The sequence below is a fragment of the Hesperophylax consimilis genome, chromosome 23, assembly GCF_061612785.1.
Source record: "Hesperophylax consimilis isolate HC1 chromosome 23, BYU_Hcon_1.0, whole genome shotgun sequence".
In the NCBI taxonomy this organism is placed as follows: Eukaryota; Metazoa; Arthropoda; class Insecta; order Trichoptera; family Limnephilidae; genus Hesperophylax; species Hesperophylax consimilis.
The window spans coordinates 8,690,301-8,706,968 of NC_142858.1; the positions used below are offsets into that span (position 1 = coordinate 8,690,301).

Below are 16,668 nucleotides of genomic sequence, written 5' to 3' on the forward strand. Positions count from 1 at the left end.
ATGCGTTGTTGAAGCGTGTATCGTTCCATTTTTATTGATGGCGAAGTTTCTACTTGTCAAATGTCAAAAAATAACAGCTTCTAAAGTAACATCTACCGAAATAGCGGGCTATTCAAAATAACACCTCTTTTTGGGAAACCCTGTACATAGTTTTGAGATAAACATATATAGATTTGAGTACTCCTATACCCAACTGTATGGCCAAGATTGCCCAACTGTATTTCTTAAACGGCTGTATGTGCGAGGTAGAGCTTCGTGTCACTAATAAATATGATTAAGGTATTACCGAAAGCAAGCTTAACTCAAAACACCTGTCTTAGGTCTTAGTTAGGCTCCTATGATCCTAAACCTCCGCTGTGAACATATTAATTATATCATGCTAAGCATAAATAGTAAAAATCAAAAACAACAACTTTTCAGAGGAGGGAATTCAATTTTTTAAACTGTGATTACTGTTACTGTGTGATTGAGCGCCCTTGAGGTGATTTTGCACAAAAACGGCGCTATACAAATCATCCTAATATTATTATTATTACTAAATAAATTATATATAATTGAAGTATATTTTTAGATTTTTTTAGTTTGATACCACGTGATGATATTGTCCCAAAAATTGAAAAAAATTCAAGGTAAATGTTTTTTTGACTTACCTATACACTTTATAGCACGATTAAAATATTCCCGGAAATTAATAAATATTAAATATTAAGACAAAAATACTGGCGTCAGTCTATTACATAAAAACGGAATAGGTCTTAGGTTGGATAACTTAGAAGCGCTAGAGTTAATGAAAGCCAAAAACGTCAATAGCAAAGTCATCAACAACCAAATAAACCTAAATAAAAGTCCTATACTCAGATTGTTCCCTATTGACAAAGAGCACTCGCCTCTCAATCTCCCACCTATCCCTACCTCTTCCACTGTAGCTCAGACTGTCCACCTACCGTGATATCAACACATGTTAATTTAATTTTTAGATGTTTAGTATTATACAGCCCTGATGAAGCTACGGTTGTAGCGAAACCCGGTCGGCATTAAGTATTTACCTATAAGTGATGTTTACAAAGTTATTGTTTAATTTTAAATTATAATGTCACATCACAAAGTAACCGCTTCATATGAAGAAATAATAAATATTATTTAAAATACATCATAAAAGGTGTTATGGAAGCGTTTTGCAAAATTTAACCGTGCTAAATTAATGAGTCAGTTAATATTGTATTTAATAAAACAAGTACTGGAATAAACTCAAATCATCTTTTTTTTAAAATTAATGTTTCCATTTACTTCATGTTATAGATCAAATTATAAATTTCGGAACATCAGATATTACAGTTTCCAATCATATTCCATGCTTCATAAATACGAGAATTTGGTGAAATCAATATTAAATTCATAACCACACTGCCATAAAACGATTGAAATAATAATTAAAGCACCATTAACATCCAAATGCACATATTTAATGGAAGAACTGCATAAATGGTAACTTTCTAAAAGGTGTTTTCGTTACAAATTAGAAATAGATCGTTTCGGTTAACCTTAGCGTCCAACACCAAAAATGGGAGACAGTCTACAAATTCAGTACGGGTTGTTTGAAAGAATTTGAAGAATTCATCAAATCTCAAAGATAATTTTCAAGTTCTGTTATTATTTCAGTTTGTGAAACAACTGGCCCAAAATTATATAACAACATAATTTGAATAGAACCTTTACAGAACTTGAAAATTATCTTTGAAATTTGATGAATTCTGCAAAACAACCCGTCCTAAGTCATTGGAAACTAAGTCATATTGGAATCATCGTAATGCTACGCATACACCCGCGAGCCGAACTGCAGAACTGAACCTCAACTTATGGGAAAGAAACGAAGCAACCGCAAATGGCGCGAAACGCCGCTTGCAGTTGATTCGTTCCTTTCCCGTAATTCGTGGTACGGTTCGCAAATGTATACGTGCCCTAAGATGTTCATCAGAAGCGTCACGGATCGAATCTGCTTCCGAGCTGCAGCGGAAAGCATAACGCAATAAAAAACTAAATGAATATTCACTAAATAAAACACTTTTAAATTAGAAAACGCAAGGCAAACAGAATGAACACTGTATCGAGTCATCTTGCAGTGGGTGAGGATCGGATTTGGGACAATGACCGCCCCACAACAACAGTCACAATTTAATAAGATCGAGGCCATTCGTGTCTGCAATGCTCACATCAATAATAAAATTATTATAATATTCAACTTTTCTTGTACGTACCCGTACCCATCTCAGCCCTAATACTAGCTACACAGATCTGTGCCATACCCGTCCATCAAATAAACGCCTTGGCGTATGTAATGAACATTTCGACATGTAGTTGAAGAATTACGCCGTTATTTGTTGAAGAGAATATGAAAATGAGTAACAGTTTTCATCTTTTATGTAAATTTAACAGTAACTTCTATGATTAATGCATGATAGGGTCTGAAAGTATTACCGATACATAGATTTTATTTTAAATTAATAATAATTGGATAATTTGTAGAGCGCCGTTTTTGTGAAAAATCACCTCAAGGGGTATAAACAAATTATAAACATTATATACACGACATAAAATCTGTTACTGCCAGAACGGTGATACCTAGAGTCATGATGTTTTCTTTGTATTCTGAATGGAATTTAAAGAGCAGTTTTAAGCTCGCCAAGTTTTTTGCATAATGAGCAATGGAGCTATGTGTGATAAAACTATGGATGATCGTGTGAAAAATATATAAAAGCGTAATGAGTAAGATTAATAAAGGGACGCTTAGATGGTTTCGGCATGTAGAGCGAATGAACGAAGAAAGGAGTGTACGGAGAAGTGAAAGACATGGCACGATGAAGTGAATCAGATACTTGAGTCGGGCCATGTCAAGAATCAATATAATAAAATAGCATGTATGAGACGATGTATGAATGTGAATGAGGCAAGGAGTATGTGCCAAGAGGGAGTTTTTGGCAGTCTGTCCTCTCTGTGTACCCCGGTGGTGGTTAGTTAGTTAGCAATGGAGCTTGAAATACGAATTTTATATTTTTATAGTAAAATTTTAAACTCAACGCCATTTTATATTTTCAGATCATATTTTTCTGTACGACAAATAGTGTTGGAACTCACATAGTAATGTTAATATATAAAATGCTGGCTGACATTAGATATTATGTTCAAAAATATAAGAAATTACGTATAAAAAAAGATGACCTACATAAATATTGTGATAAAAAGAACAGTTATAAGATATGTTACACAGAGAAAAATGAATAAATGATATACGCAAAACACTGTTAAAAATGTGACTGCATGCCCATTTTCAAATAAAATATTAGTCATTCAGAACATATCTATACACGTGTTCACGAAATTCGAATACATAATAATTAAGAACACATGTTTCGACTTCCCGATAACATATTCGTGCTATATTGATTTTTTATTTTTATTTTTTTATTTTTATTAAGGAGAAAAAACAGATACAGATATCAATTGACTAGAGAATTAACTAGAGAATTCACCTGCATCCAAACTATTTCTCACGAATTAACTTAAACAGCAGTTAAAAACAATTACATTGTGATGAAATATAATTGTGTTATAAAACCTGTCAATTAATTCGTTAAAAGCCTGCAGTCCCGTTTTTAACAGGAAAACGATCAATTTGATCTATTACAACTATATAAGAACAAAGAAAGACAAATTAACAATATTTTATATGAATAAGTTTTCTCCGTGCTTAACTGTTACTTTTTTGGACTAATCCCCTTTTTCCTTTGAAACACAAATACATGTACCTACAAAAGATTTTTTTTCAACTGCTGGTGTTCCCAACATTCTGGAGACAGTGAGACTATGGCATCCCCAATTGGGGTATGCTGTGAGACTGAAGGTAGTGGGGAAGGAAAGGAGATGGGGAAGTTGAAAGTGGGGAAGTACCTGGTTGTTCAGATCTAGAAGGTGGTCTTACACCAGGGCAAACTGAGAGTATCTTCTACTCTGGAACGTGCCGTAATTATAGTAAATATTATTTTAAATGAGTGATGACATTTTGTGATATAACACAAATTAATCAAATAAAATTTACTTGCGCACGCCAGGATTTGAACCTGCCACCTTCAGCTTGCTAATCGACCAATCGGAAAAATGAAACACAAAAAAAAACCTTACTTTTATTGTAGAAAAACCTTACTCTATTATTTATAATACTACAATCCTAAACTCCATAAATATTATACAATAATAATTCGCGCCATTAAGAGATATTATTGTGTGTATTCTTTGTTCTAGTTTGTTCATTTGAATTAATTATGGGTAGCCCACGCAATTAACTGTGAAAATTGCGTGTGTAAATCAGGCGTGTTCAAATCTGCGTAGGCCTCAAGTATGTTTTTAAAGTAGGTGTACGTAGTACCTACCTTAATCGTTTCCTTAAAAGGTCACATACATAATCCATTACTACCGCCAGGGTAGAGCCAGGAGCACAGTCCTGAGAAAGAAGCACGATTACATTTTGTACGTTTTATTGCGATCTAAGTGTTTTAGGTTTAGAAAACGTGGTTCCCTTATAAGCATTTCTTTTGCAACGCCACCGTATTGTTTTATTGAAATGTTTCAAGTCGTTAAAATGTTGCGTTAATTGTTGGGAAAAGAACATTCGGGGAGGTGACTAGAACCATTTTTTGACATTTTCGGCAAAAAGTAATCGGACTGCAATTTTTCCAAAAGCGTCCATTCGAGTGCGCCTTTTGGAGACCATTCCTCATTAATTTTCTCAATCAGCATTTCATATATTCCATCCTCTTTCGAAGAGTCTTCGAGTAAAATAGTGTAATAACTAAACTTCAAAAACCTCCATATCACATTAAAAACATTGCTAGAAAATTGTGAGTCAATCATAAACAATGCACGAGAATATAAAATTGAACCATGTAAAATAACAGTATTTTTTATTCAATGAATACTATACCAACGGATGCATCAACCAAATATAAATGATAACCAGGAGGTAGAGAGATATGTAACACACAAAAAGCGATTTTTCTGATATTCTGGAATAATAATTACATATTTGAACAAAATAGTAGATAATGAATAATGTTCATACAGCAGGCGCTTGAAAAATGAACCTATCAACCGAATTGTTGTCAATTGTTTTCATTGTATATTTTCAGACTATTTGTGTCATCCCAGATGTTTCGTAATGCTACGTTATAGCATATAACATGACCGATAAATCGTGGTCTTCTGTTTTATCTCACTATAATTGTGTGATTTCGGACACGATTCACAAAAGGGGACTGTGCTGGGTTAGAGATAATCTCGTATGTTCCATCAGGATTCATTATGTCTGAAACGAGATATAAATTCGTTATATAATTTACTGAACGCTCTCAGTTGAAGAGTATTGTATGAATGGGGAAAAAGAAAAATGTTCTTACGAATAAAATATAAGCCGAGATGAAATCGTGCCAATAATGAAAACAACAGTACACGAAATGCAAGCAAGTAATGCACGGAGAAAAATGAGTACCCAAATTATCGGTATCCGGTTAAAAACGGAATTGCAAACCGTTTCCTTATAAACTTTGAGTAAATTCGTAATTTATTAAATTAATAATTACATTTGTGTTCAGTTCAGTTTTGAAGAGCTTTGTTTTATTAAACTAATTTTGGTACAGAAAATAAATTGAATCAGATACAGTTACTATCGGTGTTCTGTTAGTCACAGTCAAATTCTTCGGAAATGCGATTAAGGGCATTGGAAAGTAAAACAAAATAAAAAACTTATCTTTTCTTGATAAGGTATCGACACAAATTTATTAAGTAAATAAACAATCAGAGGGCTTACAATGGTTTGACGATTCGTTTAGAAGTCAAAACAGTCGTCACACGTAAAAACAACTGTACCTGTAACCTGTAATGGCATGTCAAATTTTAAAATATATATTTTGCATGAAATCTGTTTAACGCTATCGAAATTGACATTGGATATTGAAAAATCAATATATGTTGTTACATGTGTTCAAATTGTTTTCAGGCATCGTGATATATGTGCAAATTTATGTTTCGTCGGACAAAAAAAGTCATTTTGAAAAGCGACGTTTGTTAATATAATAAATAATAACCAAAAGGAGTTTAAACTAACTGCCTACCATTAACCGGCTCCGCTTGACATCATCATAATTGATTGTACAATGGTTGATGATTTACGTCCCGAATACGAGTAACTAATATAAAGAATGTCATATTGATAGAAGGGGAAATGCGAACTCCAACGTGTCGCTAACAAGGACATTAGTCAAAGTGTCAAACGTCAAAGTCGGGAGAGGAGGACGTTACGGTGTTTAAATGGAACATAAGTTTCAATGAATTAGCGAAAAACACACAACCAACACGAGAGACCAAGAATTTCTTGCATAATTTTGTACATTTAGGAAGTATAATGTGTAGGTTAAATACATTTCATATCAGCGATAAGTGGTAACTATGTCTTCAAAAAAGTGCCGTCCACACATGCAATTGAGTAAGAGGTTTTTAGTAAAACTTGATTGTCTACGTGTTCCAACCGCACACGGATCGTTTATTTTGGAAACTAGCGGAACTCATTTAAATTTTAGAATCTCCATATTCGTTATAAAAGTTACATTGGGTGTAGCAGTTAATAATTGAAGAGCGTTGACCATTTTCAGAAAGAAAAATCTATGCAAATTTCTTGTCGCCAGAGCTAATTTTTTACCGCTGTCTCATGAGAACAGTCTTTCCACTTAAAAGTTTAGACGTCGAATTAAAACTTTCCCGGGAAGATATTAAACTTTTTATATGACATCCGAATGTTTATTCCAAATCCATGTACATACATGTTTATTTGAGGTATCTATGTATATGAATATGAGTGTGATACACCCACCTTTTTTTCGCTTCTTTTGATTGTCAAATACTGGAGGTGCAATTATGACAATGGACCCGGCCAATGCGAAGACGTTGGTGTGGCGTCACATCCAAAAAACAACAGCAAAAAAGCAGCTTAATAGGTAGGTATATTAGGTAAATTACAGGGGCGTACAGTGCATTCTCCCGTTATTAACAAATCAAAGTAGGTATATTTTGTCCAAAGGGATTGTATTACTAATTAATTCTAACCTTATTTATGCAACTCCGAATACGATGTAATACGTAATGTAATCGATTATATTTTTCTTGTTTAAAAAAATAGAAATGAATTCAAAATAATAAGGATCTACATTAAACAACGTGCCTCTGTTGGGGCAAATTTAAAATATTTTTAATTTTGGCTATTTTTATAATTTTATTAGTGGCATCCAGTGATGAGGTTAACTGGAAAGAAATATTATTATAAGAAATATAAATACTCTTTCTAATGTCAATTTTAACGTCGTATTTCGGCTATTAATTAATAATGTGGATGTTAATGGACTATTTGTCCGTAAATAAATAAATAAATAAATAAATGATAGAAAAGAAGACAAAAATACTTTTGTAAAATACGGACGCCCGGTCATACATGACCCTAAAACACTGGAGGGTTTAATGAAATTAATGTTTTCAACCTGTTAATGTCCCAAAGTGAAATAAAATAAAATAAACATGAATCAACATTTTATGTCTAATTACAATTTAAAGCATAAATAAAACAATGTTAATTATCGTTTAAGTTTTAATTAAATGTGTAATGCGACAGTTTAACACAAATCAAGCAAACAAAAAAATACTAATAGTCTTAAGTTTGTTCATTGCAGTAACTATTGTTTAAGTGCCTACTTATTTTAAGATATGACATCTTTGTTGGGTTTTCTTTAAGAAGTATACTATGAAACTTAGTATCTATCTCAAAACACCCGATTTTGTATTTATGGCAGTGTAGTAGCGGGAGTACGATATTGTGAAGAATGAGCAGGAAAAAACGAACAGAATGGAAAGGGAAAATGTTCAAATCCGTGCGTGTTCAGGCGGTTTGTCATTGTTTACCCGGCCTGACCTCACCAATCCAACCTGTCTCTCCTTCTGCTCTCCGGAGCGGCATTCTCATCCGCATGATGTCATCAGCACTAACCAATGTGCACGAGTGCAACAGAAAGCCGGCGACTAAACATAATCATTTGTTTTGACTCACTCATGGCCACTCTAATAATTAAACAAGAAGAGTTGAATTTTATTTGTAAGTGTGTCGAAAGTTCGGTCTCTCGCTAAAGGCAATACAGCCTGTTCCAATAGGGCCCTAGTAGTAAAAACATAATGTTCTTGATCATAAGCTACCTACCTGAGAGATTTAGCATAATCATCATCGACATTGGCGTTACAATTCTAGGAGAGTCCTGGTCGCTTTTAGAAAACACTTCCACTCCCGCAGGCCTCCCGACTCTCCAGTTCCTTATGCCTGGAAGATGGTGGGTTCGACTCCAGACCGACCAGTCGCCAACGTTTAGGCCTCCAAACACTACTTCATCCATCAGACTGATTATAGAGAAGCCTGCTAGGTAGGTTGTATTGCTATTTTCAATTATTTTTTTTAAAGAAAGACAAACATTCCCGGGTTACGAATAACCTGACAACATTTGGAAATCTCCTACTACCACCACAGTAAGCGGAAAATGTTGCTTGTGTTGTGATGGAGGACTTAGTCAGCAGAGGAATTGAACACACTACGCCTGGATGGGACCCAAGCGCGATGTCAACTCAGCCACCGACCGATCAATTTACATTAGGTTTTAACATATTAAGAGATTTAAATACTACATTTCCATAGAAGCGTTAGCTTGTGTTTGTAAGAGAAGTGCACAATACATTTTTGTAGTTATTTATAAGAAATTAATAATACAGGGTTTTCCGATAAGAGGTGTTATTTTGAATAGCCCGCTATTTCAGTAGATGTTACTTTTGAAGTTTTCATTTTTTGACATTTGACAAGTAGAAATTACGCTACGATACACGCTTCAACAACGCATTGAAATTATTAAAATTCACTTGAGTGCATCAAATGCAAATCATCTTGAGTGATGAGGCCCATTTCCACCTCGGTGGCTTCGTCAACAAGCAAAATTGTCGCATCTGGGGCTCGGAAAACCCAAGAGTTATTGTTGAAAAGCCTCTCTATCCTCAACGTGTGACTGTTTGGTGCGGTTTATGGTTCGGCGGAGTCATTGGACCTTACTTTTTCGAAAATGAGGCTGGAGCAACAGTTACGGTGAATGGATTGCGCTATCGAGAGATGATTAATGATTTTTTATGGCCGGAATTGGATGGTATTGATCTGGACAACGTTTACTTTCAACAAGACGGCGCTACGTGCCACACAAGCCACAAAATCATTGATCTTTTACGATTGAATATCAAAATAACACCTCTTATTTGAAAACCCTGTATAATAGGTATTACGTGTTTTAGTAAGTAACTTACTACATTTACTATATGTCTTTCCCTGTGGAGGTGTCCCAATATTAAAATCGTTTTATTGAAGGTTGAAAAACTCCTTTCAAACATTGGGTACATGTTTAAATTCAGATTCAACACGGCAGCAAAAGGACTAATAAAACTTTTAATTTAAAAATGTAATCAATTAGTTAATGGTCAGAATTATTGCCCTGTCAATGCGGTAATGGAACAAGCTAGTAAGAGATATCCTTTCTTTAGTACTTTGACATGATATTGTGATTGTGTAGCCAGCCACCTCTAGTGGGCCGTTACGTAGCATGTTTATGAGTGTTTGGCGGTAAAGAGGCACAAAGTACACAATTCGAAACTAAACCGGGCAAATATAAATATGTGCCTTACTTCAAAACGGACTAACTACACAAACTTTGTAGTTCGCTACAGTAAACGCAATTTCAAATTTCGCTAATTTAAAGTTAAAAGAAGACCTTCGTATGGTAGAAATAATTTCACTCCTAGTTAATAAATTATTTTTAAATTATAGGTATCTATTTGGTACTACGTGTTAAAAAAGCAACCATCAAAGTGGAGCACGCAATTACCAAGCGGATTGGTGACTCGGTAGGTACCTACTTGCGGCGTTTCCCTTAACGCCAATATCGCGTGCGACAAATTATATATATAACTTGATAATGAAAGCCCGTAATTAAAATGGCTTAATTGAAATTTTAAAAAAATAACCCGCTTTTAATCAGAACATCTCGCGGAGGGTTTAAATGACAGATTAATGATTTATTAACTTGGCAAGTGCGTATTGTTATTATCGGATTTAAGTGTTTATATCATTAAATAAGTAAAAGAGGTGGTTTTCAAATAAAATATACTTCAAAAAATTATGTTTCTTTGTTGTTCCGTACGCATTCATATACGGTTCATTCGACTTGGCTCAAAAATTCAAAGTTTGTTCTTATTAGTGCCAGAAGTGTTTATGTGGGTTTGAATGGTGGAAGAAGTCAGGAACGCTCGAGAAAACCTTAACTTATTATCGCTGCACTTCACGGAGAAAAAATAGTGTTGCTAATTTATTAAGAATCTCTCTAAATTGATGGTAATCCGGTTAAAAACGGGATTACAGGCTCTTAACTAATGCATGAATAGGTTTCCTGATAAACTTTAAAAATAAATACGAATTTATTTATTTTATTTATTTATATATATATACGCCTAAAAAGGCTTTTACATAGAAGTGATACATGATGCAGTGTACATAGGAGAATATGTATTATACAGGAGATATTGACAGTAAATAGATGTAATCCATTTTAAAGAAGGTACAAAATACACACTTGTTAAATTGTGATTACAAGTATAATGAGAAAATATTAAAAAATATGAAGCAATATTAGTAAAACGTAAGAGTAACATAAAGTAAAACAGAAATTAAAACAACATTAACTATAAGACAAATCATTAAAACTAATTTACCAACGCTACTCTAATTTGTAGGATTCAACAAAGTGTTGGTGTAGATTATGCTTAATTCTATAAATGGAGTCAATAAATAAAACAATAGCACCCCCATACTTATTGCCCAGATCATGCATCCTATTTGTCAGTGAGTGTGTCTGATAGTTGGTCGAGTATGTATTACAGAAGAATGTTATATTTTGTCTTGTATTCCTAGTCGGCACATGTAGTTTAATAGTGGCAAGGATGGCAGGACTATCAATTAAGTTGTTAATGACTCTGTGTAACACAACCAGGTCTGAAATAATTCTCCTGTCAGACAATGTTATTAGATGCAATTGATTCATCAAACTGACATAATTAATGTAATCAATAGGAATTCCGAGCTTAAAATTTACGTACTTAAGAAATTTGTGCTGAACTCTTTCTATATTATTGGAGTGAACTTTATATAAAGGGGACCAAATAGGTGAATTATACTCCAATTGACTTCTGACTAATGAAATATAGAGGGTTCTCATACAATCTACTAATATTTTCGCATTTCGTCATTACATACTATCAAATCAAATGCAGGTGCATGAACACGTTTTCCGGCATATTAGGAATTTACTAAAAGTTTATCAGCAGACAGCCTGCAATCCCGTTTTTAACAAGATTACCAATAATTTGAAGAGATTCTTAATAAATGAGCAATATAATTTTTTTTCCTTGTGGAATGATATACGGACTAATAATTGAATTGAATTGAATTGAAATACTAAATGAAGTGGATGGTAGAAAAAGTCGGGGGTGCCCGAGGAAGACGTGGCACGATTAAGTAAAACAAATACAATAATATTATTTCCACCTTATAAATGGACCCAGTTGTCAGGTACTCTAGAATTCATAACCTCAAAACTTTACCCCAAACCATGTATAAGTCCCCGAGCAAGGCCGGGTACACGTCATTTTTTATTATATTTTTATCACAATATTATTATTACTCTTCAAATACTACATTATTTTTCTACCATACTAGGCTCATACCCTTTTTGTACATAAAGCGCATAAATAAAATAAAGGGGTGCTTACAAAATAAATTATGTTATTCTAAAGATACGGAAAAACTCAACGAACTGATTGTCTTAAACTAAGTAACAGGGCACAGAACCGCTAAGCTGATATTAATTTTACATCTAGTAACAAAGTGCCTACCTAAAGATAATTTAAAGTGACGTTATCCTAGCACCGAAAAATAAGGCAGTACAACACAAACAATTTCAAACAGAAAAAAATCACAATCTGTGTGAAATTAAGTCACATACAAGATAACCTAACATTGATGACACTAGTGTGGCACCGAGTAAAAATGTTTATTTAAAACAGTTTATTTAAATTCACACGGACAAAATGCACAATCACGAATATACAAGATAAATAGAATGACACTAGTTCGGCACCGAGTAACAATGCAGAGTAGTTTATTATGGTAGTTAACTCACGGCTAGGTCTTGTAGGTGCCGCTGACTCGGTGGCTCGGGGTACTTCATGGGAAGAGGAGAAACATCAGCGCGGGCGGAGTGAGGCGACGCGGGCGTGTCGGCCGTCGGGGCGCGCGCTACTGAGCCGGAGCTGGGCGGGTGCGGAGCCTTCGCAAGGGTCGCAACGGTCGCAACCTGCAATAATAGAACCATTTTATACATTTGTATCGAACAGGGGATGGCAAGGCGGCATACTACTATACCACGGGTATTGCAATGTAGTCTCAACTTGTCAGCGCCGCGCCTTACCCTCTTTCGCCGCTTGTTTTACATCTAATGCCGGCAAACGGTGTTTTGAAGAAAGAGAGGTTTATAAGGAACTGTTACAAATTGTGGGCAGAAGGAATGAATTGTTTTAAGGAAGTCTGCATTCTTAATCAAAGTATTTGAAAAACATAAACATTGTTAATTGTTTTATAACAATTTTATTAATTTATTAATTCATTTATTTAATGCCCGGAGGGCTTTTACATGTCGGTGGTACAATTTTAATGACAGTTTTGAAACATGAGAAAGAAATATTAAAAATAAAAGAACATAATTAAAAAATACAGCGATTTGAATGGCTTAAAAATATAACTTCCATAGTGTTTAAATAAGTCTTTTACGTAATCCACCAAATTCGCAAAGTTAATATTAAATATATCGACATCACCTAAGTATTGGTTTCCCATAGTGTGAAACCGTTGTATTGGGGAGTTCGCAATGTAATTGCGCTTATGTGTGTTGCATTGGAATAGTGTATTTTGTCGTGTTGTCATTGTAGGTATTCGTAAGTTTATGAGTGTCAGAAGTTCGCAACATTCGAATTTAGAGTTTAGAATCATGAATAAAAAAGTTAAGTCGTTTATTTTACGCCTGTCGTTTATTTTGTTATAAACTCAATTACTCCCAGAAAGATATCGTGCGTGACGTCACCATTCTATTATATTCTATCTTTTCCGTTTTCGTGCAATATATATGAGAAGGGAGATGACGTTTGTCGATGAAGTACGTACGTACCTCTCTCTGGGACTACGATATCTGTTGTTTGAGGTCAAAATACGATGGTGCAAAAATTTTAAATGCTATAAATTGTTTATTCTGTAAAATGAAAAGTAATACGCATTAGTGTTTAGGCGGACTATTTTCGATAATGTACGCCTATAATATATCGTAATCATAGTTTTGTCAAACGAAAAAGTACTTGCACAAAACTCAATTAAATGAAAAAATTATCACCCAACAACAATTTTTTGCATCAAATATTTATATCATAATGAGGTATGTACACAAGTTAGTACATAGTGTACCGTTACCAAGTTACTAATTTACAAAACATGTACTTCCACACTTTTTAATACTGCATTACCATTTGCAAAAGAAACCATCCCTTTAGAAACAACCATAAAAAGACAAAACATCGGTGTCTTCTTAATGATACTTCGTGTAAAGCCTCTTGTATACGTTGGCCCAATACATTGGCCCGATGCGCTCGCCCAACGTGTACAGAGCGACTTGGCAGTTGTATGCGTTGGCCGTCAACGTTGGCTGGTCAAACCGATAATTGTCGGTTTTCGTGCACACATCAAAGGATCTTGCGGCTAACCCGTGGTCGAGGGGTTAGACTCTCGACTAGCAATCCGAAGGTCACGGGTTCAAATCAACAAACAACATGACCGTTTTTAACCGGCCAACTTTGGCGATGGCGTTCACGCGTGAGTATTTGGCGCCAAAGTTGGCCCAATGCATTTGTGTCAACGTGGACTGGGCCCTTAAGAATAGCTTGTTAAGGAATGGCGTCAAAATCTTCATGCAGTGACATTACAAAAAGAACTTTCTGATAAGTTCCACGAGTTAAATGATACGATATATCAATAATTCTATAGTTCAAACCAATCTTCACAACGGGCGCCTAAGAATTATTTACCTCCTCAATGATCACTTTTGTAGGTTTGAAAACAATACCTACCATCGTGCCATGCCGGTAGTTTTGATTGTTTATACTTCAGGGTTTTCCAATAAGAGGTGTTATTTTTATATTCAATCTTAAAAGATTAATGTTTTCGTTGCTTGTGTGGCACGTAGCGCCGTCTTGTTGAAAGTAAACGCTGTCCAGATCAATACCATCCAATTCCGGCCATAAAAAATCATTAATCATCTCTCGATAGCGCAATACATTCACCGTAACTGTTGCTCCAGCCTCATTTTCGAAAAGGTAAGGTCCAATGACTCCGCCGAACCATAAACCGCACCAAACAATCATACGTTGAGGATAGAGAGGCTTTTCAACAATAACTCTTGGGTTTTCCGAGCCCCAGATGCGACAATTTTGCTTGTTAACGAAGCCACCGAGGTGGAAATGGGCCTCATCACTCAAGATGATTTGCATTTGATTCACTCAAGTGAATTTCAATGCGTTGTTGAAGCGTGTATCGTTCCATTTTTATTAATGGCGTAGTTTCTACTTGTCAAATGTCAAAAAATGACAGCTTCAAAAGTAACATCTACCGAAATAGCGGGCTATTCAAAATAACACCTCTTATTGGAAAACCCTGTACATTAATGGCCTTGTCATATAACTTTAGGTCCCTCAAAACTAAAAATCGGTGTTTCAGCCTCTACAAAGCCGTTCATTCGCACCGTAGATAATTTCCAGAAGTTTACCTTTATTCGCAATTTGCGAAGTCGTAAAAGAATCGATAGTCACTCGTCAACTTATAAGGCATCATTGCAACAAACCATTATCAATTTTATTAGCTGTTTATTTTAGTAATGGGCTGATCTAAGACAGCCTTTAAACCTTTTTAATGTACGGGGTAAAACACCTACAATTTCTGAAAGATGTTTTTAATATTTATGCAGCCTTACATTTTTTTATAAGTAGTATTAAATAAAATTAAATAAAAGTAAAATATATTCATTCTTATAGTTAGAAACCCAATCAATTGCTTGAAAGGCAATTATGCTACCATTAAACCACTAACTATTTTAAGAATGAGAATTATGTATCTACACGGAGAAAACATACCGATATAAAATATTGCTAATTAATTAAAAATCTGGTTAAATTATTCGCATTCCTGTTAAAAACGGGACTGCAGGCATTTAAGAATTGACAGGGTTTCTTAACAAACTGTCGGAAAACCAGAAAAGTGTTATTAGAATGTTGGAACACCTATCTTAAAAATTCAAATATTGTCGCAATTCGTCATAACATTTATCAAATATATATTCTGAACGGACTAATATTTTATTAGGATATAGTTTACAATCACGTTTTTAACAGTATTTTAATAAATCAGCCAATCTCATTGTTAAAATTTAGGAAAATCTTGTATACGCAACCAAAATCACATTGATTAAATTAATAAGTGAAACGTTCTAAGAACTGGGACACTGAAGAAATACTAGTGTGTCAGCCCTGAGATGTAACTTACCAGTGGCAATCTTTCCGATAACCCAAATTGGGACACCACAAATAATAATACCATTATCCAGGTTTCGACATAGTGTTAGCCACATAGACTGAGTAGTTTTTCGTGTCCCCCACACTCTCAGTGTTTCAACCGCAAATACCTATTTCAAATAACGACACTTTGATAATTCAGTGGCTACAACTTGTTCGTCTTTTCCCAAGAAGCGTATACGAATTCTACCTCTCTGAAAAAAAATAGCCCCAGAGATTTGTCTCCATTGCACAAGGACGTAATTAATATTTTACAGTAACTACACTTTACTAACTGATTAGCAGTGGCGTACCAAAACAATGTACGGTAGTACGATAATAAGTTATTTATATTTTGGCGCAGTTGATACGTGTGTGAAAACACAAGCAGTTATTAATGTATACAATATGATGTACATGGATATAAGATAAACATTTTATTTTAAAATACGAATTCGATTATGAATTTCGACTTTGTTTTCTTGATTAAATAAATGAATGAATGAAAATGAATTTGGAAGTGGAATTTAACCCACTTCCCGTCATCCGATCAAGCTGAAACTCGACAGATAGACTCGTCAACGACATTGCATTCTATCATATGCATTTTTCTGAAATTGGTTGATATTAAATTTAAAAATTTACAGCAGGCAATATACGAAATAAATATCGGTACTATCCAATTAGCATTTGGCTTAGATGACGATTAGCAAAAACATTCGTATTTTCGTGAACACGTGTTCCGATATCATGATAATAATATATTCGTAGTTTATAAAAAATGTATCAGAAAACCTGTTAATTTTTCAGTTGAAGAGATTTATAATAAATTAGCAATAGTCATTTTTCTCCGTG

At 34.4% G+C, this 16,668-nt stretch overlaps 1 protein-coding gene across 1 annotated transcript in view; it reads right to left on the reverse strand.

Moving 5' to 3' along the window:
- Positions 1–16,668, reverse strand: part of Evi5 (ecotropic viral integration site 5) — a 196,649-nt gene that overhangs the window by 134,293 nt on the left and 45,688 nt on the right. Inside the window, exon 2 of the mRNA XM_089646099.1 lies at positions 12,348–12,521. Coding sequence (XP_089502225.1) covers positions 12,348–12,395 — 48 coding nt within the window. The 5' untranslated portion in view covers positions 12,396–12,521. The remainder of the gene's footprint in view (positions 1–12,347; positions 12,522–16,668) is intronic.